Here is a 25,992-nt window from a genome sequence, read left to right on the forward strand (position 1 = left end):
TTGCCAAAGAGAACGATTTATTGAGTGCAAATTTCCATACTTCTCAATGCATTTGAATAACTGCATACATTTTTTCATTACAGAAATGCAAATGATAACTGGATATTGGTATGATCCATTGTTGTAATCTTAATGGAGAGCCAGGGGTGACCCCCCCAGGAACTCGACAAGGTGGTTTCAACGTAGATTTCAAAAATTCAAAATTTACAACGATGTAAAAACAGATGAAGCGTCAATTTGCCTCAGAAATCAGAGAATGGAAACCTAAAAGAGAAAACACTGTATCGTTAAAGCACAGTTTGTGTTCCAGATTTTGATGTGCATTGAACATGCCAAACAGATAAAACCAGGTGACGCTTCCATCTTGATTGTTTTCACCTACTTTGTGGAGACCACGGATTCCCACCCCGATGTCTTGCAAACATCAAAACACTTAGGGAAACTAGGGCAAATGAATCGTTCCTGAATATTTTCTGAAAAACTCATACTTACAGTGCCCTCAACGGCGGTTTAAGCTTCTTAGTCTTCCTAAAGAGAGAAAAAGAGAGCCCAAGGTAATATGAGGTGTGTCTCCATCCTCAATCTCCAGACAGGAACGCCTCAATTTTTTTGCCATGGAATTGCTTAGGGCAGTGGTTCTCAACCTGTGGGTCGGGACCCCATTTGGGGTCGAACGACCATTTCATGGGGGTAGCCAAACAACGCAGTCTGCCATTTTTTCCCCTTTTCCTTAGCTGTGCTACTCCCTTTTATTCTATTGGCTTTTGAAAGCCAATAGAATAGACTCTCTTGAATAGAGTCTAATTCTATTGGCTTTCAAAAGCCAATAGGAATTGTCCAGGCTGTCTCTGCCCTGCTGAGCCCGCCAAAAGTACCATTCTGCAAACGGTGCTGCACCAGTTGAGTAGTCCTCGACTTACGACCGGTTGAGGAGCCCTCGACTTACGACCAGTTGGGGGGTCGCGGCATTAAAAAGGTTGAGAACCACTGGCTTAGGGTTTTCCTTCCTTCTACTCACCTATCATGTCAATCTCCATAGTGGTCTCACGTTGCAGCCCAGATTTGGGGTTTATTGCCCAACAAGTATAATTCCCAGAATTCTTTGCGATGATATCCAGAACTATCACCAGGGGGTTCTTCTCAACTTGCAATCCATTGTAAAACCACAGAATGTGTGCGTCAGGAAAGGCAACAGCTACGCAGCTTAGAGTGATTTTGTCCAGATTGATGTCAACTGTCTCATTGATAAAAGGAGTGTCAGGTCCATCTGCAAGAAACAGGCATATTTTTTAACCAGGGAAGAATATCTTTCAAAATCATGGCTTTGCGGTTTTCTGAAATGTGACAAGGAAGAATGTTCCCATTTCATTTTGTCTAATGGGTCTGGGGAACGGACTGCCCTGGATGTCACCTAGATCAATGTTTTTTCAAACTTGTCCATTTTCAGATGGGTGGACTTCAACTCCCAGAATCCCCATGCTGGTTGGGGAATTGTGGGAGTTGAATGTTTCTTGCCTACATTTAGGCAAGAAAAACCAAATGTACAGGTAAAGTATAGGGGGTACCTTGCTCAATAGTAGTAACTGTGAGAGGGATCTCGGACTCCTAGTGGACAATCACTTAAATATGAGCCCGCTGTGTGCTGCAGCTGCCAAAAAGGCCAACACAGTGCTAGGCTGCATTAACAGAGGGATAGAATCAAGATCATGCGAAGTATTAATACACTTTACAATGCCTTGGTAAGGCCACACTTGGAATACTGCATCCAGTTTTGGTCACCACGATGCAAAAAAGATGTTGAGACTCTAGAAAGAGTACAGAGAAGAGCAACAAAGATGATTAGGGGACTGGAGGCTAAAACATATAAGGAACAGTTGCTGGAATTGGGTATGTCTAGTTTAACGAAGAGAAGGACAAGGGGGGACATGATAGCAGTGTTCCAATATCTCAGGGGCTGCCATAAAAAAGAGGGAGTCAAGCTATTTTCCAAGGCGCCTGAAGGCAGGACAAGAAGCAACGGATGGAAACTAACCAAGGAGAGAAACAACCTAGAACTAAGGAGAAACTTCCTGACAGTTAGAACAATTAACCAGTAGATCAACCTGCCTCCAGAAACGGTGAATGCTCCAACACTGGAAGTTTTTAAGAAGAAACTGGACAGCCATTTTTTAACAAGAGACTGGACAGAGGAAATGGCTAGCCAGGAAAACTTAACTAAACTGAAAAAACAGGAAACAATCTATTGTTCTAAGGGGCCCCGAACTCAAAACCAACAATTGAATATGTGTAATATTTTATATTATTAATGGACATGTAATGTATGATTTAGTATGTAGCAGGAAATAGGTAGGAGGCAGTCGGAAAGAGTGTAACCTCATAGTAGTACCTCAGCCAATGGGGAAAGAGAAGGGATGTGGCGGACGGGACAGGGCTGTATAAAGAAGGGAATATTTTGGGTTAAAACATTGGAGAGAACCAAGCTTTGAGCTTCTCTCCCCGCTTATTGCAATAAACGAAACCAAAGGCCTTCACTGTGTCTTGGCTGGTTATTGGTCAGGCGAGCTTGCCTCTGGTCACGAAGGAAAGTGGCCAGGAGCACATAATACTGAGAATTGAATGTGTTCAGAAGATGAAGGTTGAATGACTCCAGGCTAGAGAGAGGTTGTAAAAAGTACACAACCATGGTAGCTGCTGCATTTATCTTATAACCGGAAAGTTTGTGAGGTAGGCAAGCCTGTCTTTCTAGCCTGAAGCCTGCACTAGGTAGTCTAAGAATAACAGAATAATAGAAGAACGGAGCTGGAAGGGACCTTGGAGGTCATCTAGTCCAACCCCCAGCTCAAGTAGGGAAACCTGTACCATGTCAGACAAATGGCTGTCCAATCTCTTTTTAAAAGCCTCCACTGATGGAGCACCTATAGTTTCTGGAGGCAAGTCGTTCCACTGATTAATTGTTCTAAATGTGAGGAAATTTCTCCTTAATTCCAGGTTGCTTCTCTCCTTGGTTAGTTTCCATCCATTGCTTCTAGTCCTGCCTTCAGGTTCCTTGGAGAATAGGTGGATCCCCTCTTCTTTGTGGCAACTACCGAGATATTGGAATGCTGCTAATGTCACCCCTAAACTAGACCAGTGGTGGTGAACCTATGGCACGGGTGCCAGAGGCGGCACTCAGAGCCCTCTCTATGGGCACGCACGCCATCGCCCCAGCCCTAGGCCTTCAGCTGGGTTTTATAAAACCTTTTCTCCTTAGGCAGTGGTTCTCAACTTGTGGGTCGGGACCCCATTTGGGGTCGAACGACCATTTCACGGGGGTCACCAAACAAGGCTGTCTGCCATTTTTCCCCCTTTTCTTTGGCCACGCCCCTGGCACCTGGTGATGTATAAGTGGTTGGGGGTCACCACAACATGGGGAACTGTATTATGGGGTCGCGGCATTAGAAAGGTTGAGAACCACTGTCCTTAGGCCTCCGCTGCCAAGTACAAAAAAAAGGTTCAATCAATCAATTTCAACTTCTCGCGGGAAAAAAAAAAGATCTTGCAAAGTCGGAATTGATTGATTGAACTTTTTAGTCCCACCCAGTCTGCCGTGACCACCGCAGCCACGCCCACCCAATGGGCCACGCCCATCCAATGGGCCATGCCCAGCCAGTGGGCCACGCCCAGCCAGTGGGCCACACCCACCCGGCACTCGACGATGCATAAGTGGATTTTGGGTTGCAGTTTGGGCACTCGGTCTCTAAAAGGTTCGCCATCACTGAACTAGACATACCCAATTCTTGCAACCGTTCTTCATATGTTTTAGCCTCTATAAGAGAGATTGCCCTCTCTTAACAGAAAGGTGAAGTGAAGCATGCTGGCTGCACGGCATGACTGACGATAAGAAGATCAGACTTACATATGATATCTAAGTGATGGGGAGCGCTGACATTCGAAGAGAAGCTGTTGGAAGCCTTGCACGTATATTGAGCAGCATCGCTTCGATAACATGAGTTAATCAGAAGGGTCTGGTTGTTGTTTATCAAATGGACACGTGTAGTTTCGATCACGGGCTGGCTTCCATTGAACCAAGAATACGAAATGTCGTCACCTTCGGCTGTGCAGTTCAAGGAGATAAGTTCAGTCTCTGTGCCTTCTGATGGACCAGTGATTGCGACGTTGTGTACGCAACCTGCAAGGAGGGGAAAAAAAGGTGATGAGGCTGAAGGTCTTACCCGGAGGCTGGAGTGACCCACCAAAAGCAAAGTCCAGGGACGGATAGGACTAATGGAGAGGCAGTTTGGTCTAGCCCAGGGGTAGGCAACCTTGGCTCTTTTATGACTGGTGGACTTCAACTCCCAGAATTCCTGAGCCAGCCATGCTGAGGGGAAAGGGAGAGGTTTCCATGCTGAGCGATGCTGGCTCAGGAATTCTGGGATTTGAAGTCCATGAATCATGAGGGGGCCATAGTTCCCCCATGCTGGCTCAGGAATTCTGGGAGTTGAAGAACACGAGTCATGAGGGGGCCATAGTTCCCCCATGCTGGCTCAGGAATTCTGGGAGTTGAAGTCCACGAGTCATGAGGGGGGCATAGTTCCCCCATGCTGGCTCAGGAATTCTGGGAGTTGAAGTCCACAAGTCATGAGGGGGCCATAGTTCCCCCATGCTGGCTCAGGAATTCTGGGAGTTGAAGTCCACGAGTCATGAGGGGGGCATAGTTCTCCCATGCTGGCTCAGGAATTCTGAGAGTTGAAGTCTGCCCATCTTAATGTTGCCAGGCTGGAGAAATACAGGCCTAGGCCAGGAGTAGGCAACCTTGGCTCTTTTATGACTGGTGGACTTCAACTCCCAGAATTCCTGAGCCAGCCACGCTGAGGGGAAAGGGAGAGGTTTCCATGCTGAGCTATGCTGGCTCAGGAATTCTGGGAGTTGAAGTCCACCAGTCATAAAAGAGCCAAGGTTGCCTACCCCTGGTCTAGTAGTTGAGGCACTAGGCCAGAAAGTTGGAGAAAGTGCGTTCCAATTCTTCCTTTAGGCATGAAAGACAGCTGGGGGACTTTGGACCAACCACTGGGAGATGGTGAATTTGGGTCCCCTCTTAAGTATGAAAGTCAGTGACGTGCCAATGTTATGGCCAATTTGTTTGCTTGTTCGCTTGTTTGTATCCTGCCTTTGTTACTTTGACAAATCACTTAAGGTGGCGAATGTATTCAACGCACCTTCCTTCTCCTATTTTCCCCGCAACGACAACCCTGTGAAGTGGGTTGGGCTGAGAGACAAGGACTGGTCCAAGGTCACCCAGCTGGAAGAAGGAAGGAGCCCCATAGCAAACTTTGCTTGGACTGACCGTTATGAAAGTCCTGCCTAAACCTGGTTGGTCATTTTGGGGTGGGCAGTGAGAGATAGTTAAGAGAGGGAAAAGTAGAACTTAGAGCTCTTCCCACTTCTGGCTTTGCAATACTGCAATACAGATAGTCCTCGGCTTACAGCCATCCCTTTAGTGACTGTTCAAAGTTACAACGGCACTGAAAAAAGTGACTTATGACCTTTTCTTCACAATTATGACCGTTGCAGCATCCCCACGATCATATGATCAAATTTCAGACGCTCGGCCACTGGCTCGTATTTATGACAGTTGCAGCGTCCTGGGGTCATGTGATTCCTCTTTTTGCAACCTTCCAACAAGCAACGTTCAATGGGGGAAGCCAGATTCCTTTAATAACCAGGTTACTAATTTAACTATTTGCAGTGTTTCACTTAACACCTGTGGCAAGGAAGGTCGTAAAATGGGGCAAAATTCACTGAACAACTGTCTCCTTTGGCAATGATAGAATAGAGTAGAGTAGAATAGAATAGAATAGAATAGAATAGAATAGAATAGAATAGAATAGAATAGAATAGAATAGAATAGGAATAGGAATAGGAATAGGAATAGAGTAGAGTAGAGTAGGGTGGAGTACAATAGAATAGAATAGAACAGAATAGAACAGAACAGAACAGAACAGAATAGAATAGAATAGAATAGGAATAGAGTAGAGTACAATAGAATAGAATAATGGAATGGAGTAGAAGAATAGAATAGAATAGAATAGAATAGAATAGAATAGAATAGAATAGAATAGAATAGAATAGAATAGAATAGAATAGAGCTGGAAGGGATCTTGGAGGTCTTCTAGTCCAACCCCCTGCTCGAGCAGGAGAACCTATACCAAACGATCCTTGGCTCCATTTGTTGAGAAAGATATAGTTGTGGCCCAATTGTGGTCCTACGTTGAGGACAACCTGTACAGTTGGTCTCTAATAATATCTTCCTGAACAAATGGAGATCTTTTCTATTTTGAGGTTAAAGGGGTGGCAGGTCCCACAGACGGTGCTGGTGAAAGGGCTCTCAGCCACCAACCCACAATGACAACAGACCACAAGTGTTGACTCCACCGCGGTTACCTACTTTTCTCCAAGCGGATGTGCTGATCGCTGCTGTTGTTCCGTGTGCGAAGAAGCTGATTCAGGGCTTCGCAGACGTAGATCCCGGCTTGGCTCTCGCTGAAATTTTCAATGATTAATTTGGGCCCAGAGTCCACAATGGCACCATCACGGTACCAAGTGTACTTTGGCTCGGGACACGAAGCAGCCGAACAGTTGAGGATGATGGTTTGGCCTTCTTTATTACAGACGTTGTTTGGCTGGATGACAGGCACCTCTGGACCATCTAGGGACGAAGACACAATGCAGAAAAATTTGGATTTGAACAGAACAATTCAGGCCGAATCCTTCTACCCGTTCCCCCGCAAGAGCAAGCAGGCTCTTGATTGTCCCCAAGATGCTTTTTCAATTTGCAACTGGACTATCTTGGTTTTTCCTTTGAAGATGTTTCGCTTCTCATCCAAGAAGCTTCTTCAGGTTCTGGCTCAATGACTCTTAGAAAGAGCGCCAATGACCAGATGACTGCAAAGGATATAAATCCTTCCATTCTCCACCATTCCGTCAGAACAGAAGAAGCTTCCTCGATGAGAAGCAGAATGTCTTCAAGGAAAAACAAAGAAAGTCCAGTTGCAAATTGAAAGAGCACCTTTGGGACAACCCTGCCCTGGAGGACTGAGCATCTCCACATGTGCTGGACCAGCCAGTTAGCTGAGCACTGTATGTTAGAATGTTTGGCATTTAAAGGGTTAAGCGCTGTCTCCTTAAGAGATAGCTTACGGGTAACGTAGTTTAGCTGTTCAGTGAATCCTATAATTATCCAGTTAAGTGGGAGGAGTTTCAAAGTTATTGCAGGACATCCTGTGACGTATCTGAGTAAAAGGAATGCTTTTGTGTGAAACCAGCATGGGACGCATGCAGGGATATTGTCTACAACCACGCTAAAGCTGATATGAAGGAATTACTGTTTTTACCTAGGTAAAATGGACAAATGTACACATCCGGACGCATCTTCAGAAAGTAAGTTCTGCTAAGAATTCCTGGAATAAATATTTGTTTTAAAACCATTTTTCGTTGACTCTGCCTGGACTTGAATTACAAAGCATCTTAGTTCAGGTTCCAGAACACCCTAGATAACAGGATCTTGATTGTGAGGCCTCCACCCACACCTTGAAGACTCCAGATCTTTAAGGACCCAAATGGGCCTCTGAATTGGCCTGCCTCATCAATGAAATCCCTTATGGACAAGGTAGTATCAACCATCCCATCCCTGTCATGAATTTAGCTGCTGTGTTTCAACCAAAATGAAGAGAACAGACTAATTGAGGAACTGTAGCTAAGTCCTTACTGGGACCAGCCCTGCTGGTGATAGTGACTGACTACTAGGCAGGGCTGTCTCGCTTTCTGGAGAAGGGATGGGCTCCATTTGGTCATGGAGTTCCGCCAGATGGCCCTGCCCTGTTCCTCACCTTCTCCAGCTGGTCTTTCTTCAGAGAGGCTGGCTGTTGCCTATCTTCTCACTACATTTACCAACATCATAAATTCTCTCCTTTCTGACCTTCAAAGGTTGTTTAACCCCTCTGTGGGTGTCCTTTTCCCCAGTTAAGGTTCAAGTCCTTTTTTGAGTCAAGGCAGGACCAAATTACTCAGATGCAATAAGGGAACAAACCCTCTTTGAGGGACATAAAACCTTGATGAGAAAGAAATATTCTTCAGGGCTCACCACACATCTATAATCTTTTCTTTCTTTCTTTCTTTCTTTCTTTCTTTCTTTCTTTCTTTCTTTCTTTCTTTCTTTCTTTCTTTCTTCCTTCCTCCCTCCTTTCCTTCCTCCCTCCTTTCCTTCCTTCCTCCCTCCCTCCCTCCCTCCTTTCCTCTCTTCCTTTCTTTTCCTTTCCTTTCCTTTTCTCCCTCTCGTTGTTCCTTCTCTCTCTCCCTTCCTCCCTCCCTCCCTCTTTCCTTCCTTCATTCCTTCCTTCCTCCCCCCTCCTTCCCTCCTTTCCTTTCCTTTCCTTTCCTTTCCTTTCCTTTCCTTTCCTTTTCTCCCTCTCGTTGTTCCTTTTCTCTCTCTCTCTCTTTCTCTCTCTCTCTCTCTCTCTCTCTCTCTCTCCCCCTCGCTCCCTCTTTCTTTCTTGACCAGACTGTTTTTGAAAGAAGAGCGTTTATTCTCTCTTTTGTTTGTTTGTTTTAAATTTGTTTTCGTTACGATAGCAGACATTGCACATGTCAGAAGAACTTTTTTTTTTTTTAATTGAAATTTTTCAAAAATTTTACAAATAAACATCCACCCCCCCCTCCCAAACCACCCCACCCTCCCCCCCCGACTTCCCAGAACTGAATATAGGATTATTTAACAAATTTTAAAAATAACGTTTACAATTTATAAGATAATTAATAGTAATAGTAAAAGTCATAATAATAATATATGTAATAATAATATGCGTAACATAAGCTTTAAAATGAATAATATATACTAAGAAAGAAAAAAAAAGAAAAAAGAAAAGAGAGAGAAAAAGAAAAAAGTAGACGAAGAATAAAACATATATATAAAAAAAAAATTATATGAGTAATAATACGTAAAGCGTGTATAAAAAAAAAAGAAGAAAAAGAAGAAAGAAAGAAAGAAAAAACAATCATTACAAGTTATAAAAAGGCTAGATAATATTTTTCCATATCCAAATTATGTTGTATGAAATTTATCCATTTTTCCCATACCGCAAAGAATTTCTCTTGAGATTGCTCCTTTAAAAAAGCCGAAATCTTTGCCATTTCTGCCAAGTACGAAACTTTATGAAACCACTCTTGTAAAGTAGGCAAGGATTCCTTCTTCCAATATTGTCCTATTAACAGCCTGGCGGCTGTAATCAAATTTAACATCAATATAACCTCCTTCGCATCACAATCAATAACAATACCTAATAAAAATAATTGCGGAGTAAATTTTACCCTCTTTTTAAAAATTCTTTGAATATTCCACCATATCTTAATCCAAAAAGCTTTTATATGCTTACACGTCCACCAAATATGGTAATAAGTAGCATCCAAATGTCCACATCTCCAGCATTTCGGCTGTAGATTAGGGTACATAATGGACATTTTCTTTGGATCAAGGTGCCATCTATAAAACATCTTATAAAAATTCTCTCTTAAATTTTGCGCTTGTGTGAATTTAACATTTCTTATCCAAATAAGTTCCCAAGTATCCATTGAAATCGTTTCACCAATATTCTGTGCCCATTTAATCATACAATCTTTAACTAGTTCAGGTTCTGAATCCAATTCCACTAAAACCCCATAAACTCTCTTAATATGGGTTGGCCTTTGATCTCTTACTTGTTTTAGAAGAATTTCATCTTCTCTAAGCCAGCCCATTTTACAATCCATCTTCCATCTTTCCACTATTTGTCTGTATTGGAACCATGAATAGGTTAAATTTTCATGTGTTAATTCTTCCAAGGATTTTAACTGCCAGTCTTGGCCATCCCATCTAAGTAGCTGTGCATAAGAAACCATATCCATATTAACCCCTTTCCTTATGCCTTCTATGGCATGCCGAGGTATAGCCCATAATGGTATTTTGAAGTCACTTTTATAATACTTTCTCCACACTCTAAGTTGTCCTCTACAGGCTTTGCCATTTACAAAAAACGACAACAACAGTTCTATAGATGACATTTAAAAATGCGTTGGAGGCAATGGACGCCAAATACTCACAGATCACACTGAGGTATGCAGGTTCACTCGTAAATAAAAGGCCACCATTGGAGACTTGGCACTGGTACGCCCCGGTGTGCTCCCGAGTTGCAGGGTCAATGGAGAGGGTCCAGTTGTACTCTTGGGGCAGGGGATGTCCATCCTTCAACCACCTAACGCTCTGAGTGAAGGTTGAATTGCAGTATAGCTGAACGGCCTGGAATTCCACAATGAAAGGGGATGGCGAGATAACCACATTTGGCTTCGGCACAAACTCTGCAGACAGAAGAGAGATGGTTAGAGATGATAGAAACCAAGTGTGATAGGCACAACCTGAGGCCTTAGCCCAGGGATAGGCAACCTTGGCTCTTTTATGACTGGTGGACTTCAACTCCCAGAATTCCTGAGCCAGCATGGCTCAGCATGGAAACCTCTCCCTTTCCCCTCAGCGTGGCTGGCTCAGGAATTCTGGAAGTTGAAGTCCATGAGTCACAAAAGAGCCAAGGTCGCCTACCCCTGCCTTAGCCGGAACTGAGTTTAGACTTAAATTAAAGAAAAAGGTGTTTGAAGGGGCCGCTTAAAGAATTTGAGATTCTTTTTCATTCGTTACCAATTCATTATAATGTCCTATCAGGCTGTCTCTCTCTCTCAATTAAGACGCCTCTATTGCTCACATCACCAGGCTTTCGCGGTTTGATTCACAGGTGGCTTTGTTTATTGATTTGTATCCCGCCATTATTATTTTTACAAATAACTCAAAGCAGCAAACATGTCCAACACACCTTCCTCCTCCTCTTTCTCCACAGCAACAACCCCGTGAGGTGAGGTGAGGTGAGGTGTGAGAGAGGGACTGGCCCAAGGTCACCCAGCTGGCCTTCATGGCAAAGGCAGAACTGGAACTCACAGTCTTCCGCTTTCCAGCCTGGGTGCCTTAATCACTTAAACCATCTGTGTGCGTTGACACTTTCTTGTCAAAGAGGCCTCCCCATCACAGGGTGTTAAATGTGGCATATTACATTTATTTTCGTCCTAGTCGCACTTATGAGATTTTGGAACATAGTTCTGGCATACCACTCCAGATGTTACCAAGGGCAGTTGATCTTTCTTTCTTTCTTTCTTTCTTTCTTTCTTTCTTTCTTTCTTTCTTTCTTTCTTTCTTTCTTTCTTTCTTTCTTTCTTTCTTTCTCTCTCTCTCTCTCTCTCTCTTTCTTTCCTTCTTTCCTTTCCTACTTTCCTTTCCCTTCCTTCCTTCCTTCCTTCCTTCCTTCCTTCCTTCCTTCCTTCCTTCTTTCTTTCTTTCTTTCTTTCTTTCTCTCTTTCTATCCCTCTTTCTTTCCTTCTTTCCTTTCCTACTTTCCTTCTTTCTCTTCCTTCCTTCGTTCCTTCCTTTCTTTCTCCCTCTTTCTTTCTTTCTTTCTTTCTTTCTTTCTTTCTTTCTTTCTTTCTTTCTTTCTTTCTTTCTCTCTCTCCTTTTCTTTTTCTCCCTCCCTCTTTCTTTCTTTCTTTCTTTCTTTCTTTCTTTCTTTCTTTCTCTCTCTCTCTTTCTTTCTTTCTCTCTCTCTCTCTCCCTTTCTTTCCTTCTTTCCTTTCCTTCTTTCCCTTCCTTCTTTCTTTCCTTCTTTCTTTCTTTCCTTCCTTCTTTCTTTCTTTCTTTCTTTCTTTCTTTCTTTTTCTTTCTTTTGATTCATAGAACCACCCAACTCACACAAGGTGACTCCAGGCAGTGCACAGCATTAGAAATCAACCACCAGAAACACCTCACCCCACAGGATGGGAAAGCTCACCAGAGTCAACTCGGCACAGCCAACTGACGGTGGGACAATTCACTGTAGGACAATCCACCAATTTAATTTATTTATTTAAAATTATGTTAAAAAACTATTTTAATTTTGGTCATTCACTTTCCATGTTGGCATCCTTCCTTTAATGATTCTATTCCATTATTTCTTCATTATTAACGTAACTCTTGTCCCATGGCCAGTTGGCTACGGTGAGTTGTCGTAGACCCCCACACACCCCACCCTAGGGCAACCACAACCACAATCATATAAGCCACTTGATTGGCTCTCCAAACTCAGAGTCCCCCGGCCCGCTGACAGAAACCATGTCTTCGTAGCCTTCCAGAAAAATCACAAGATAGGGAGGCATTCATGGAGGACTTTATGGATGGAGATGTATGCACTGCTAGAGCAGAAACCCTCATTTTCAGCTCAGTAATTTGAGCCGGTGCCTTCACACCCATGAGGGTACGGGGACTCTGAATTCTGGCCAGCCTGTCCCAATTTTTTTAAAAAAAGTCTTACCGCTGACTTCTAATCTTATATTCCCATTAGAAATTGTAGCTCCTGCTACGGTCAGCAGGTAGTTTGCAGTGTCACTTAATGTTAGCTCCTTAATGCGAAGGGAGCAGTCAGAGTAGACCGTTTCTCTCTTAGTATATCCTGGTCCAGTGCTGTTTAGACTTTGACTAAATAGCAGCGTCACGATTTCTAGCGGATCGGCCCCCGTTGGCTGACGGGACCAGGAGCAAAAGATAGTACCCCCTGGGGGAGTTGGTGGCTTCAACAGGACTTCAGACGTCTCCATTGGATTTGGAGGAACTGCCTCAATAACAATGTCTTCATTCGCTTGAGCCACATGGACACTACCATGGAGGATGGCACCTGCAGGTTGAAAGGAGAAAGAGAGACAGAGGGAGGGAGGGAAACGATAGAGTCTAAGTAAGATACATTTCATCAAGCAAAAGACCCCTTCCTAGAATTTATCTGCAGAAAAGGTTTCTGGAAAGTGCTTTTCCGCGCTCAAATCACAAGAGTGCAAATTCCTCCTCCAACAAAGCCAGATTTGCTATCCTGCAGGAGAAATTAGAAAACACCATCAACCATTTTTTTTTAAAGAAAAAGCAACCTGGTTAAAAACTGAAGGGAATTTAACACACACCCCAACATCTGGTGACCCCATTATTTGTTTAACGATGGTTAAACCATTGGGGTTGGGTTTGCATGATGTGTCAGTCCCAAAATCAAGCAGGCTACGCTTAGCAAAGCAGGTTAATTGCACCAGAGGACCTTATAATGGCTAAATGTTCATAGAAAACATTGATTGCCTTTTGAGACATGGAAAAGTGCCCCTTTGAGGCTTCCATGGAAAGGTAAGCACAACCCAGGCACGTACTATCACATTTGGTGGACATGTGGAAAAAGCTAAGGCTTATTGGAAAAAGATACATACGTGGTTAGAAAAAATATTAGGTGAACATGTTGATTTTAAACCTGAACTTTTCTTACTAGGTATAATGCCTGAAAAGATTAATAAGCAGAGTCTATATTTGATTTTACACATCACTACAGCAGCGAGAATAATCTTTGCGCAATATTGGAAAAACGAAGGACTGCCCTCAGAGAAAGAAATAATCAGAAAAATATTGGAATGTGCAGAGATGGACAGATTAACTATGAGATTGAAAGATAAAGAAGACACAGATTACTGCCAAACTTGGGACTTATTTTATTGTTGGTCAGAGGGAAGAATGGAGGATTAGGAATCGAATATGTATTAACATAGCTAACCCCAGACAGCTCGTTGGTTGGAAATTTAACATATGTATGTAAAAGAAAATCAATAAAATCTCTATTTAAAAAAAGGGGAAAGTGCGCCTTTGGGACTTCCATGGATTTTGAGACTTCTTAAGCGAGTTAACTGAAATTCAATCACTAATACAAAGTTCTGTTTTGTAAAATAAGAGCGGCATGGGTGTCAAGCAGCAGAATCATCCAACAGAACCCAGGTAGATATATCAGGAGTTCTAATGAGGACTTGATCCTCTACCCAAGATCACATTCAACCTTTTTAGACTCTGCTATTCAGGGTTCTCATCCATACCTGCCCAAAACACCATCCACCAGGAGCTTCTCCATCCAAGGTTACTGCGTACACTATCCATCAGGCAAGGTGACTTCCTCCGCGCTGGGTGACTGGTAAATCTTCCTGTTCTTTTGTTCAGAACTAAACCTGGTACCACCAAGAATACTCCTGCTTTTATATATCAGGAACCGGTATGTGGTCACTTCTATGTCACTCAACCTTCTCCAATTAACCCACCCCTCTCTGCCCTTCCCAAAGAGGTGTGGCAAAGATTCACAAGTTGTAATGGAAAAATAAGGAATGCACATAGAGTAAGTTTAAAATTAGTACATATATTTTTTATTTGCTAAAAGAACATGAGTCACTGCAGTTCAGGCGAAAACCTCATTAGATGTTCACAGCAAGGTTTACTATTTACAAAGGGCTCCAATTTATGTATTTGTGGTACCTTTTGCACATATAATTTAGCCCCAACTCTAAAGGGATGCAAGGGCAAAGACAAGAAGAAGTTGTATACCCGGGCTGGTAATAAAGATTTAATTTGAAGTTATATACCGAACATTCCCACCCAACCTTTGTCATGGTTGAAAAATGTCAAGAACATTACATGAAAAGAAAAAATAAAACCCAGCAAAAAAAAAAATATTGCATCTACAAAAAGATTCCAGGGTTTGCTGCTTTCAAGATGGTAGTATATTAAAAACTCACTTAACAACAGAATGTCTCACTGAACAACAGAAACTTTGGGCTCAGTGGTGGTTGTAAGTTGAGGACTACCTGTGTTAGAAACCCATCCTCCAAAAATCCCAAGAAATTAGCTGATTTCAATTTCATTTCAAATAAGATCAGTGTGGACTGAAAAGGCTTCGGATCTTTCTTTTCCGCCTCTGAATACTTACTTTGAAATATTTGAAGATCAGTTCCATTCGTAGGCTTTTTCTCTTTTGCTTTCCAAGTTGATGGGTTTATTTATTGGGGGGGGAGTACATTGGTGTTCCCCCCCATTTTTGCTTTCTTTCGTCATGTATTATAAGCAGTAATATCAATTATAAACAAAGGTCAGCCTGATCCTGCTCTACGAACAAAAGACAAAAGGAACACATATCCCGTGTTGTGATCAATAATATTGAAGCTTGTTGCGCCACAAGATTGTTATTTGTTTCTGTGGCGCTGCTGGTTTGCATTTGCAAATTAACGTGTGTGTGTGTGTGTGTGTGTGTGTGTGTTTTAAGTTGGAACGGTAAGGAAGCAGTGGGATTCATCCTCCAGCCGTGAGCAGAATTTGCTGATTTGCTAAAAAAAAGGGGGGGGTGAGCGGGGTGCTACTGAGCCCAGGGAGAAAGGCTGATGATTTTGCTCATTCACATTTTTTCATGCTATACATTGTCGGTCCTCTGGTCCGCAAGGACTGCAAACATCAAAAAAAGGAAGATGACAATCTCAATGGATTAGCAATGCACCTGACCAACAGGGGGCGCTTCAGTGGCACCACCATAGCTGCCATCTTGACTTTTCTGACCACGACCGATTTGTGCCCTGTATATGTAGGTGCATAGATGTGTCTGTGTGAGGGGGAGCTTTCTGAAAAGATTCATCCACCCAAAATTCCTTGTTCAGTGTTTCTCTTGAGTTAGCAATTTTAAGATGGATGGGCTTTCCCTCCTAGTTTTCTGACTGGCTGGGGAATTCTGGGAGTTGAGGGTCCACACCTCTTAAAATGGTTGAGAAAGGCAGAATTGGGCGGGCTGTAAAATTGGTAATGTTGTTTCTATAGTTTGGGATGGGAAAGACAAAAACGTGGTCCTTTTTTCTCACGGTGCAAATAACAGAATATCAATGTTGGAAGGGACCTCGGTGGTCGTCTAGTCCAGCCCCTTCTAGTCCAATCAAGGAGAGAAGCAACCTATAACTAAGGAGAAACTTCCTGATAGTTAGAACAATTAACCAGTGGAACAACCTGCCTCCAGAAGCGGTGAATGCTCCAACACTGGAGGTTTTTAAGAAGAGACTGGACAGCCATTTGCCTGAAATGGGGTAGGGTTTCCTGCCTGAGCAGGGGGTTGGACTAGATGACCTCCAAGGTCCCTTCCAACTCTGTTATTCTATACCCAATTCCTGCAACTGTTCTTCGTATGTTTTAGCCTCCAGTCCCCTAATCACCTTTGTTGCTCTTCTCAAACATCTGCCTTTTTTGTTATTCGTGATCCGTTACCTGTGAAATTGCTCAGTGACTGTAGCCCAGCAGCTTCCAATATTTGGAATATTCTGCCTACCCACCCACTACTCAGGAGATACAAATCGCCCTGTCTCTGCTTACATTTTGCAAACATCTGAAAACCACCTTATTTTTAACATGCTTTGGGCCCTTAGTTGTTTCTTTGAACGCTGTCATTTTTTAAAGTTTATGGGGTGACTGTATTTTATGCTTCATTTCTATTGCCCCTCCACAGTCCATCAGGCTACGGCAGAATGTTAATTTTGGAAATAAATAAAGAATGGAATGCGAACACAACACAATTTACTGCTGGGAGTGACAATCCGGCAAGATTTATTCTTCAAAACACAGCTCCGTTTTATCAAAAATGATTGTATGGCCAACTATTCCCCCCAGGCACCGTTTTGGTATGATAAATTTCAGATTGAACGGCTGAAAAAGGATCATATTTCTCTTTGTAAAAGCAAATATATACCCAGGGACAAGAAATCATCCATATATCGGTAAGAGTAAGATAACACAGAACCGAGGAATATGTTCTTGGTTTCGTTTTTATAGGATTGCAAGCAGTCCTCAACGTATGAACACAATTGAGCCCAAAATTTCTGTTGCTAAGCGAGGCAGTTGCTAAGTGCATTGTGTCCCGAAGTGCTTTTCACAAAGGTAATGAAGATTGGCAACTTCAGTGGTGCATTCTATTCTATTCTATTCTATTCTATTCTATTCTATTCTATTCTATTCTATTCTATTCTATTCTATTCTATTCTATTCCTAATTCCCAGTCTATATTCTATTCTACACTCTACTCTACTCTACTCTACTCTACCCTACCCTACCCTACCCTACCCTACCCTACCCTACCCTACCCTACTCTACTCTACTCTACTCTACTCTATTCTATTCTATTCTAATTTTTCTACTTCACTCCATTATTCTATTCTATTCATTCATATTCATTAAACAAAGTTCAAATTTTCTCCAACTTATCAAGCCTTATCATGTCTTTGTTGTCAATTTCTATCACTATTAAACCTGTATTATAACTTTATCAGTTTACAAATACAATAGTTTAAATTTAAATCAAAAAATTATCAATTCTAATTCTTAATCTCTCACATCCCTCATTTTATACCAAACTCATTTATTTCTTCTTCCACTAGACAATAGGTATCTTAATAGCAATAAAATATTGATCAGCCCTATATATATGTAATCCCAAAAACAATCCATCTCTTTAAAATAACAGAATAATATTAAACCTTAATTCATTCATATTCATTAAACAAAGTTCAGATTTACAATACTGAATTTATGGATTGTTTTAAGGATTAAGAGCTAGAGTTAGAAGCAACTAAATACATATACATACAGGAGCGTGATTATTAGAATAGATATTTTAAACAGATTAAGAATGTATTGGATTGTATTTATGTAGCGTTTGGGAAATATATGAAAATTATTATCTATTGGAATTGAAAAAATGATGATTGCTGGGATTGGAATGCTTTTAATAATTTATGGAATGTTTTAAATTACCCATCAATTTTGGATACTGGTAAAAGGCACCAGGCTAGAAACGGGAGGACCAGAAGCCACTAGGGATTTTGGGACCGGTCCAATTCTTAGCATCTTCCTTACATTCAGGGTGTGAAGGAGCCCTTTCACACACACAATTCACGGCCACCTTTCCCAGCAACCGCACACTATAAACCATTTTATGAAAGCGCTTTAATAAACATGGTGGAGACAAAAAACCCCACCCACAAGATAAACAGAACAGCTATATTCTTGTTCTTCTTTCTGTTTTCTCTCTCTGTTCTTCTCCTATTTTTGGAACTTCCATTTTCATTCGTCGGTCTAGTAAAAATTTTAATTATATATATAAAAAAGCCGTACTACAAACCAGAAAAAAATAAAAAGTAAAAAATTCGTAGGGAAGGAGATATTGAAGGAAGTAAAAAACAAAAAAGGCATGACAGGAAACCCCCTCCACCATTCCTCTCCAGATTAGGCACCACCTAACCGCAGTCATAAAAAGCGATTGCTTTTGTGGTTTATTGCCAGGGTGGTGATCCGGAGGTGCCTCAAAATTAATCAGCTTCTGGCATTCCACTTTGCTGACCTGGTCTGTCTTGGGGGGACCTCAGGACGGGGTGGATAGGAGCGGGAGGGGGGCAGGATTACCAACTTCCTTTGACCCAGTCTTGTCAGATTCATAGGGCATCCTCGCTATTAGTCATTCAGCTCTGGACAGTACTGGTTTCTAACTGGCAAGTTTTCGTATGCAGGTAGTCCTCAAGGTCGTAAAATGGGGCAAAACTCATTTGACAAACGAGTTAAATTTGGGGCTCCAATTTGCGGTCGTACATTGAGGATTCCCTGTACGGCACACGTATTCCCTGAACACAGGACACTGGTCAAGCACGCTGAGTCCGCAAAGGCCTTCAAAACTGGGCCGGTACAAATATGGAACCCCTTCAAATCGAAGAGACATCGACCTTTCTTGAAGGGTCTAAAAATGTTTGCGGAGATATTACAAAACAGCAACGAGATCGGACAAGAAGTGTAACCTTAGGCCGTATGCAATTTTGCACAATGCCTATTTATGTAAGAAAGGGGAAAAATAACAGTGAATGCTCCTGCACTTATACTAATATGATTATTATTTTTAGGAATATTGGGAAAAAATTATATATTGGTTATTTATCAACACAGTAAGAATTATATTAACTCAATGCTTGCAAAAGAGGTTATTTTGGGGAAAGAGGAAATCAACTAAAATTAACATATGGAATATGGATTATAGACATTAATTGTTAATGATTGTTTTACAAATGTAACCCAGACAACACACTGTTCACCAATTATTGAGTGATTTATGTTTTTTTTAAAAAAAAAATCAATAAAATATATATTTTAAAAAAAGAGTTAGCTGGAAAGGTTACCTTGATTTGAAGTGAACTGGAATTCAGAAGGGACATTATAAAAGAACCGTTTAGAGAAAATGTGGATTAAAGAGAAATATTTAAGTCTGAAAAGGTGATATCTCTGCTATGTGACAAGTTCTTCAGGGCTGTGTGTGTTGTGTCTGGCAAAAAAAAAAAAAATCTCAGCTCTTTTATCTAATTTTAGAGAGACGTCTTCTTTATCATTGGTACATCCCATCAAAATCATTGTGTCTTACTCCATATTTAATTATCCATGTGGTCACAGCAGCAAGGATACTATTTGCTCAAAAGTGGAAAGCAATGGAAGTACCAAGTGGGGAAGCACTAATAAAGAAAATTATGTATTGTGCAGAACTAGACAGGATAACTAAAAGATTAAAAAATCAGGAAGAAACAGAATTTTATCGAATTCTGTGAGCTCCATTTTATAGATGGAGGAGGAAAAAATGGAGCTCACAGTAAAGAGATAAACTGAGATAGAGACTAGAAATGTTTAGTTGTATATAGGTATATTATATGTAATTAATGTACAATATGGACTGAGATGTCAGTCAAAGACGATTTACCACGTTCAACGTTTTTAATCCTTTTTTTTTCTTTGTACTTAATAAAATTTTAAAAAAATCATTGTGTCTTACTCAAGAGAAAAGCTTGAGATTGGAACATAGAATCAATCAGAAATACTATTTGATAATCAGAAGTGAGACGGGCAGGTCCAAGAAGTGATTAGAGCATTTGAGTAAGGAATAGCAATAGAAGAGAATATTTGTTGCAGTGGGGTCTTTGGTGCTTTCTGATCACGGTTGTTTCCTTGCAGACGTTTCATTACCCAATTAAGCAACATCATCAGTGTTAGAAGGGAAGGGGTTTGTGTTACAGGAGGAGGGGAAGAAGAGGAGGAGGAAGTGGAAGAGGAGGAGGAGGAGGAAGAGGAGGAGGGGAGAAGGAGGAGGAAGTGGAAGAGGAGGAGAAGGAGGAGGAGGAAGGAAGGAAGGAAGGAAGGAAGGAAGGAAGGAAGGAAGGAAGGGGAGGAGGAGAAGGAGGGAGGGAGGGAGGAAGGAAGGAAGGAAGGAAGGAAGGAAGGAAGGAAGAGGAGGAGGAGAAGGAGGGAGGAAGGAAGGAAGGAAGGAAGGAAGGAAGGAAGGAAGGAAGGAAGGAAGGAAGGAAGAATGTGAAGTTCTTGGTACTCTTAGAGCTTGCTTGCTTTCTTGCAGATGTTTCATTACCCAGCCAGGTAACATCACCAGTGCTAGAAGAGAGTAGAGTTTATAATCAGAGAGTGAACCCCGCTCCCTTCAAGCATTGATGATGGTTACCTAGTTGGGTCATGAAATGTCTGCAAGAAAACAAACAAGCCCAAAGAACGCCGAGCACCCCAAAGAAAGCAATCCAATTTGAAGTGTAGTAGCAGACGCCAAGGAAAAGTTGTGGGTCCCAGAAATGTGGATCGAAATAGTAACGCCAGGGGCTGTGCAGGGGCTACTCAATCTCTAAAGTGGTGTTTTCCTTCCGGTGAGTGAAAGGATTTGTCGCCTGGCAGGTGTAACTCCCCGACTGAATGTTCTTGAGAAGAACTTCAGCTTTCTCGCTGAACTCCTTCCCGTTGTGGAACCAGCGATATTCTGCTTCGGGAAACGAGCTGGCTTTGCAGTTGAGCTTCCGGTTGGTCGGCCGAGTGAGAAATTTCGCAGTCATCTTGATCACAGGGGGGTCTGGGCCATCTGTGGGACGTAATTTATGGAGAGTTGAGGGCTTGTAGTAGTTGGTCATCATGCCCTTTCTCCTTCAGAGCCTTAGAAACCCTCCCAGAGAATTTTTTTTATATATATAATATTTGATAATATGGTGCCCGAAACTGCATCCAGTTTTGCTCACCATATTACAAAAAAGAGGTTGAGACTCTACAAGGAGTACAGAGAAGAGCAACAAGATGATTAGTGAGCTGGAGGCCAAAACATATAAGGAAAGGCTGCTGGAATTGGGTATGTCTAGTTTAATGAAGAGAAGAACTAAGGGTGACATGATAGCAGACTTCCAATATCTCAGGGGCTGCCCCAAAGAAGAGGGAGTCAAGCTATTCTCCAAAGCACCAGGAGGCAAGGCAAGAAACAATGGATGGAAACTAATCAAGGAGAGAAGCAACCTAGAACTAAGGAGAAACTTCCTGATAGTGAGAATAATTAATCAGCGGAATGACTTGCCTCCAGAAGTTGTGGCTGCTCCCATACTGGAGATTTTAAAGAAGGGATTGGACTACCATTTGAAATGGTATAGCAATAGCACTTAGACTTACATACTGCTTCATAGTGCTTTACAGCACTTTCTGAGCAGTTTACAAATGTCACCATATTGCCCCCAACAATCTGGGTCCTCATTTTACCGACCTCAGAAAGATGGAAGGCTGAGTCAACCTTGAGCCAATGAGGATCGAACTACTGGCGGTCGGCAGAATTAGCTTCCAGTACTGCATTCTAACCACTCTGCCACCACGGCTGTACATAGAGTTTGCTGCTTGAGCAGGGGGTTGGACTAGAAGATCTTCAAGGTCCCTTCCAACTCTGTTATTCTGTATTATATATTCTTAGGAGCCCAGTCCCATACATACATATGCAATATATGGCAGATAACCATCTCTTAAGAAGAGAAGAGAAGAGAAGAGAAGAGAAGAGAAGAAATAGAGAAATGAAGAATAGAAGAGAAGAGAAGAGAAGAGAACAGAAGAGAACAGAAGAGAGCAGAAGAGAATAAATAGAGAAATGAAGAATAGAATAGAACAGAACAGAACAGAATAGAATAGAATAGAATAGAATAGAATAGAATAGAATAGAATAGAATAGAATAGAATAGAATAGAATAGTTGGAAGGGACCTTGGAGGTCTTCTAGTCCAGCCCCCTGCTCAGGCAGAAAACTCTATATCGTTTCAGACAACTGTCCCATCTCTCCTTAAAAACTTCCAGAAGAGGAAGAAGCTGACCATCATCGGAAGTGAATACTCACAGATCACAGAAATGGTGGTGGTGTCACTCCTTTGAGCAGATAAAGGATTGGAAATGTGACATTGATATGCGCCAGCATCATTACGGAGAACGGGCTGTATGGTGAGCGTCTGGTTATTATTGGACAGCTGGATCCGGAGGCTGGAACTGAGGGCTTTCCCATTCCTCAGCCAGCTGATATTTGCAGATCTTACAGTTGTGTCACACTTGAGGTGGACAGAATCCATATTCTCTCGGAAAAGCTGGACGATGGACATGCTCGGCTTGGGCAGTAAGCTCGGAGCTGAAAGAGAACGAAAATAGCCACTGTGAGCATTGGCACATGCTTGATCAAGCCTCAAAATCTGACCTCCGGTGGAATACAGTAGTCCTCAATCTACGACCACAATTGAGCCCCAAATGTGGACTTCAACTCCCAGAATGCCTGAGCCAGCCATGCTGAGGGGAAAGGGAGAGGTTTCCATGCTGAGCCATGCTGGCTCAGGAATTCTGGGAGTTGAAATCCACCAGTTATGAAGGGGCCAAAGTTTCCCCCATGCTGGCTCAGGAATTCTGGGAGTTGAAGTCCACCAGTCATAAAAGAGCCAAGGTTGCCTACCCCTGATTTACTAGACCAGTGGTTCTCAACCTGTAGGTCGGGACCCCATTTGGGGTCGAATGACCATTTCACAGGGGTCGCCAAACCATGCTGTCTGCCATTTTTTTCCCTTTTCCCTAGCTGTCCTACTCCCTCTTATTGGTGGCCACACCCACTTGGGGGTCACCACAACATGGGGAACTTTATTATGGGGTCACGGCATTAGAAAGGTTGAGAATCACTGTACTAGACTTTCAGTCAATTCCATGAAGCATAAACACTAATAAAGGGTGAGATAAAAATCAAATAAATAAATCTGATAGCATTTATTTATGCTAGGTTTCCAAAACAAGACTTGACTGGCTGTGTCTCACAACTCTCTTTCAAATGCTAAAGACTTTCCCCTTTCTGCCTAGTGATTCCCAGAATTATGAGAGACCATGAGTTCAAGTCCTGCCTTAACCATGAAATCCAGTTGGGTGACTTTGGGCCAATCACCAGGAGACGGTGAATTCTAGTCCCGCCTTAGGCCTGACAGCCAGTTGGGTGACTTGGGCCAATCACCAGGAGACGGTGAATTCTAGTCCCGCCTTAGGCCTGAAAGCCAGTTGGGTGACTTTGGGCCAATCACCAGGAGACGGTGAGTTCTAGTCCCGGCTTAGCTGGATAACTTTGGGCCAATCCCTCTCTCTCTCTCAGCCCAACCCACCTCACAAGGCTGTTGTTATAGGGAAAACAGGAAGGTGAAGGTGTATGAAGATACGTTCGCCTCCTTGGGTTGTTTGTAAAAATAATAAAGGTGGACTATAAATAAATAAATTATTGGGTATTATTTGATGTTTGGGATATGAAGGGAGCCGTCAACTTTGGATTGTTCACCAGATGTCAGCGAGTGCATTTTCACCGATGGAGACAAAGGGGAAAGTGGTTTACGGAGGGAGCCATCTGAAGTCAGCTGAAGGGGAAGGGAAGAGAAGGAACATACCTAGAACCTCTACGTTGAGGTCTCCTCTTCCATGGACCGAAGGTCCATCTTTAGTCACTGTGTAGGTTCCAGAGTCATCCTGCTTTAGATTGTCCACGAAGAGAGAGCAGTTTTTATCTGCAGTTTCTCGCCCGGTGTAGGCAGGTCCGAAGACGTTCCCATTTAAAGGAGGCAGGTAGACGGTGACGATCAAGTTTTTTTTAATCTCCGTCCCTCGATACCAGTTGCAAATAAAGAAGGCAGTCGGGGAAGAGCCGGTGGTTAAATTGACTCCCTGCCCTTCGATGGCATTGGAGGGGCTCATGAAAACGGGGAGACTGTATTGGGTTACCTGGGCATGAGTCAACAGGAAATTAGAGCTGAGGAAGAAAACTATAACACGGAGGGGGGAAAAAAAAGAAGAAACGTCCGATCAAAATATTCATTCTATCCAAGCGACATTTAACAAATACGTCCTGTATGGAAGGACTTTTATCTGGCCCTGTCTTCCTTTTCAGTTCTCTCCATTCTTTCATTGACTGTAGGCGACCCCCGGATTATTGCATGTACAGTTCTCGACCTACATCCGTAACTGAGCTCAAAATTTCTGTTGCTAAACGAATCAGTTGTAAAGTGAGTTTTGCCCTATTTTACGACTAGTCTAATCTATTTTAGTCTATATTCTATTCTATTCTATTCTATTCTATTCTATTCTAGTCTAGTCTAGCCTAGTCTAGTCTAGTCTAGACTAGTCTAGTCTAGACTAGTCTAGATTCTATTCTATTCTAGTCTAGTCTAGTCTAGTCTAGATTCTATTCTATTCTATTCTATTCTATTCTATTCTATTCTATTCTACTCTAGTCTAGTCTAGTCTAGTCTAGTCTAGTCTAGTCTCTCAATTTTCCATGTAGCCTGTCAAGCTTTGATTAGAGAGGGGAAGATTTCAGCCTATTTCGGTGAGAAGAGCAGAAGAGAAGAGCAGAAATGCATAGAATGTCAACCAGCATCCATTGTCATGAGACACTGCAAGACAAGAGATAAGAAGAAATCTAAGTCTCTTCTGAATGGGTGGCCCTGAAGGAGAATGCTAAGGGTTTGAGAATGGGAAATAACAGAGTAACAGAGTTGAAAAGGATCTTAGAGGTCTTCTAGTCCAACCCCCTGCTGAAGCAGGAGACCCTATACCCATTTCAGACAAGGGGCTGTCCATTCTCTTCTTAAAAGCCTCCAGTGATGGAGCACCCACAACTTCTGGAGGCAAGTCGTTCCACTGGTTAATTGTTCTAACTGTCAGGAAATCTCTCCTTAGTTCCAGGTTTCTTCTCTCCTTGATTAGTTTCCACCCATTGCTTCTTGTCCTGCCTTCAGGTGCTTTGGAGAATAGGTTGACCCCCTCTTCTCTGTTTTAGCCCTTAGATATTGGAACACTGCTATCACGTCACCCCTTAGATAGACCCAATTTCTGCAACCGTTCTTCACATGCTTTCACCTCCAGTCTCCTAATCATCTTTGTTGCTCTTCTCTGCCCTCTTTCCTGAGTCTCAACATCTTTTTTTTTAATATGGTGGTGACCAAAACTGGATGCAGTACCCTGAAAGGCCCTTCCCATTTGTAGGGTCTCCTGCTTGGATTAGATGACCTATAAGGCCCTTTCCAGCTCTGTTATTCTGTTATATTTCCTGCCATCTATGGTGTCTAGCCATATTTACTCTGATCTCAGTGGGACCTCAACAATCTTCTCACACCCTCAGTGACTCACCGGCCAAGCATGGCGACTTCCACCCAAGAGTGAAGGGGCTTTGCTCCATCATGTTGGTTGACTTCTTCTAGACAGTGGCACCCAAACACAAGAAGAATTCCGGAATCTGTTCTCTGTCACCAGAACCCTGGACTATCAAAGCTGATTGACCAACTCTCCCCTCAGATGGAAGAAGGGGTTTGCTCCCGGCTCCGACCCACAAGTTTTACACTTTCTCCAAGAGAAATCTCCTCCCTTTCTCTGGCGTCATTCTTGCCAAGATGGATGTCAGGATTGAAAAATGGAGACAAAAGCAGGGGGGGAATGGAATGAGGAAGGAAAATGCACACCTGGAACTAGACATTAGCCTTCCTTTACAGGTGCTGTCCCGGGAGCAAAGAATTCAGAATAGATTTGCATTTCTTTGCAACCCTCAGTCCGGAGACGTGGATTGCAAGGTGGCAGCGATGCCCATCCTGCAGATCTGCTAATGTGGCCATCCATGTAAGATCTGTTTCTCTAATGGGGGGCAGGGAGTCCTTGACACTTGCCAGACATTTGTGAAGTGGGTTTTGCCGCCGTTTTATGACCTTTCTTGCT

General features: G+C 42.5%; 1 protein-coding gene across 1 annotated transcript; it reads right to left on the bottom strand.

Moving 5' to 3' along the window:
• On the bottom strand, positions 1-25,550 carry LOC120312044 (carcinoembryonic antigen-related cell adhesion molecule 5-like). Its single transcript, XM_039352248.1, has 12 exons — positions 25,414-25,550; positions 23,676-24,047; positions 22,115-22,396; positions 20,597-20,837; positions 13,972-14,132; positions 12,393-12,752; positions 10,111-10,365; positions 6,425-6,685; positions 3,896-4,168; positions 1,019-1,267; positions 493-528; positions 1-264 (listed from the first exon to the last, which is right to left on the bottom strand). The coding sequence occupies exons 1-11, from the start codon at positions 25,463-25,465 to the stop codon at positions 500-502; spliced, it is 2,535 nt and encodes an 844-aa protein (XP_039208182.1). The 5' UTR covers positions 25,466-25,550; the 3' UTR covers positions 1-264; positions 493-499.
• Between the last annotated feature and the right edge of the window lie 442 nt (positions 25,551-25,992).

The sequence above is a fragment of the Crotalus tigris genome, unplaced genomic scaffold (genome assembly GCF_016545835.1).
Source record: "Crotalus tigris isolate CLP2741 ecotype Arizona unplaced genomic scaffold, ASM1654583v1 scf7180000018413.2111637, whole genome shotgun sequence".
Taxonomy (NCBI): Eukaryota; Metazoa; Chordata; class Lepidosauria; order Squamata; family Viperidae; genus Crotalus; species Crotalus tigris.

Coding starts and splice junctions, on each gene's coding strand:
- LOC120312044 (XM_039352248.1), bottom strand. CDS start 25,465: ATGATGGAGCAAAGCCCCTTCACTCTTGGGTGGAAGTCGCCATGCTTG. Junction 14,133..20,596: donor ACCACTTTAGAGATTGAGTA/GCCCCTGCACAG, acceptor CGGTTCCTGATA/TATAAAAGCAGGAGTATTCT. Junction 12,753..13,971: donor GTGGATGGTGTTTTGGGCAG/GTATGGATGAGA, acceptor TTCAACCTGCAG/GTGCCATCCTCCATGGTAGT.